We start from the raw sequence: 1,005 nt of genomic DNA on the forward strand, positions 1-1,005 counted from the left end.
ACGCTGGCCGCCTCGGTCTTCAGCCTGCTGGCCATCGCCATCGAGCGCCACGTCGCCGTCACCCGCGTCAAGGTGTACGGCGGGGACAAGGGCTGCCGCATGGTGCTGCTGATCGGCGCCTGCTGGCTGGTGGCGGCGGCCGTGGGCAGCCTGCCCATCATGGGCTGGAACTGCATCAGCGACCTGCGCGACTGCTCCACCGTGCTGCCGCTCTACTCCAAGCGCTACGTGCTCTTCGTCGTCACCATCTTCACCCTCATCCTCCTCGCCATCGTCGGCCTCTACGGCCGCATCTACTGCATCGTGCGCTCCAGCCACGCCGACGTCGCCAGCGCGCAGACCCTGGCGCTGCTCAAGACGGTCACCATCGTGCTGGGCGCCTTCGTCGTCTGCTGGCTGCCCGCCTTCGTCATCCTGCTGCTGGACGCCTCCTGCCCCGTGCGCTCGTGCCGCGTGCTCTACGGCGCCAACTACTTCTTCGCCTTCGCCACGCTCAACTCGGCCGCCAACCCGGTCATCTACACGCTGCGCAGCCGGGAGATGCGCCGCGAGTTCCGCCGCCTGCTCTGCTGCTGCGCCGCCTCGGCGCGACGCGGGGCCGGGAGCCGGGGCCGCTGCGCGCTGCCGCTCCGCTCCTCCAGCTCTGCAGAGCGCGGCGGACACCAGCAGGGGGCGCCCGCCTCGCCCGGCACGCGCGACTGCACCACCTCCGTCTGAGCGCCGCGCCACGAGACGGCCCCGCGCGCCTGACCCACGGCTGCCCCATAGCGGCCCCACGGCTGCCCCATGGACGCTTCTTGGGTGCCCCATAGCAGCCCCACGGCTGCCCCATGGACGCTTCTTGGGTGCTCCATTGGATGCCCCATGGGTGCCCCATAGATGGCTGCCCCACGGGTGCTTCTTGGCTGCCCCATAGCGGCCCCACAGCTGCCCCATGGGTGCATCTCAGCTGCCCCATTGGATGCTCTATGGGTGCTTCTTGGGTGCCCCACGGCTGCCCCACAG

At 70.4% G+C, this 1,005-nt stretch overlaps 1 protein-coding gene across 1 annotated transcript in view; it reads left to right on the forward strand.

The window, feature by feature from the left end:
* The window catches only part of S1PR2 (sphingosine-1-phosphate receptor 2), a gene marked incomplete at its 5' end in the record, with an annotated part of 1,065 nt that extends 348 nt beyond the window's left edge, over window positions 1-717 (forward strand). The window contains one exon of the mRNA XM_042890664.1: window positions 1-717. This exon is cut by the window's left edge and continues 13 nt beyond it. Coding sequence (XP_042746598.1) covers window positions 1-717 — 717 coding nt within the window.
* Window positions 718-1,005: the final 288 nt, after the last annotated feature.

The sequence above is a fragment of the Lagopus leucura genome, unplaced genomic scaffold, assembly GCF_019238085.1.
Source record: "Lagopus leucura isolate 7727_CA_CO unplaced genomic scaffold, USGS_WTPT01 28045-0_obj-0_obj, whole genome shotgun sequence".
Lineage (NCBI taxonomy): Eukaryota > Metazoa > Chordata > Aves > Galliformes > Phasianidae > Lagopus > Lagopus leucura.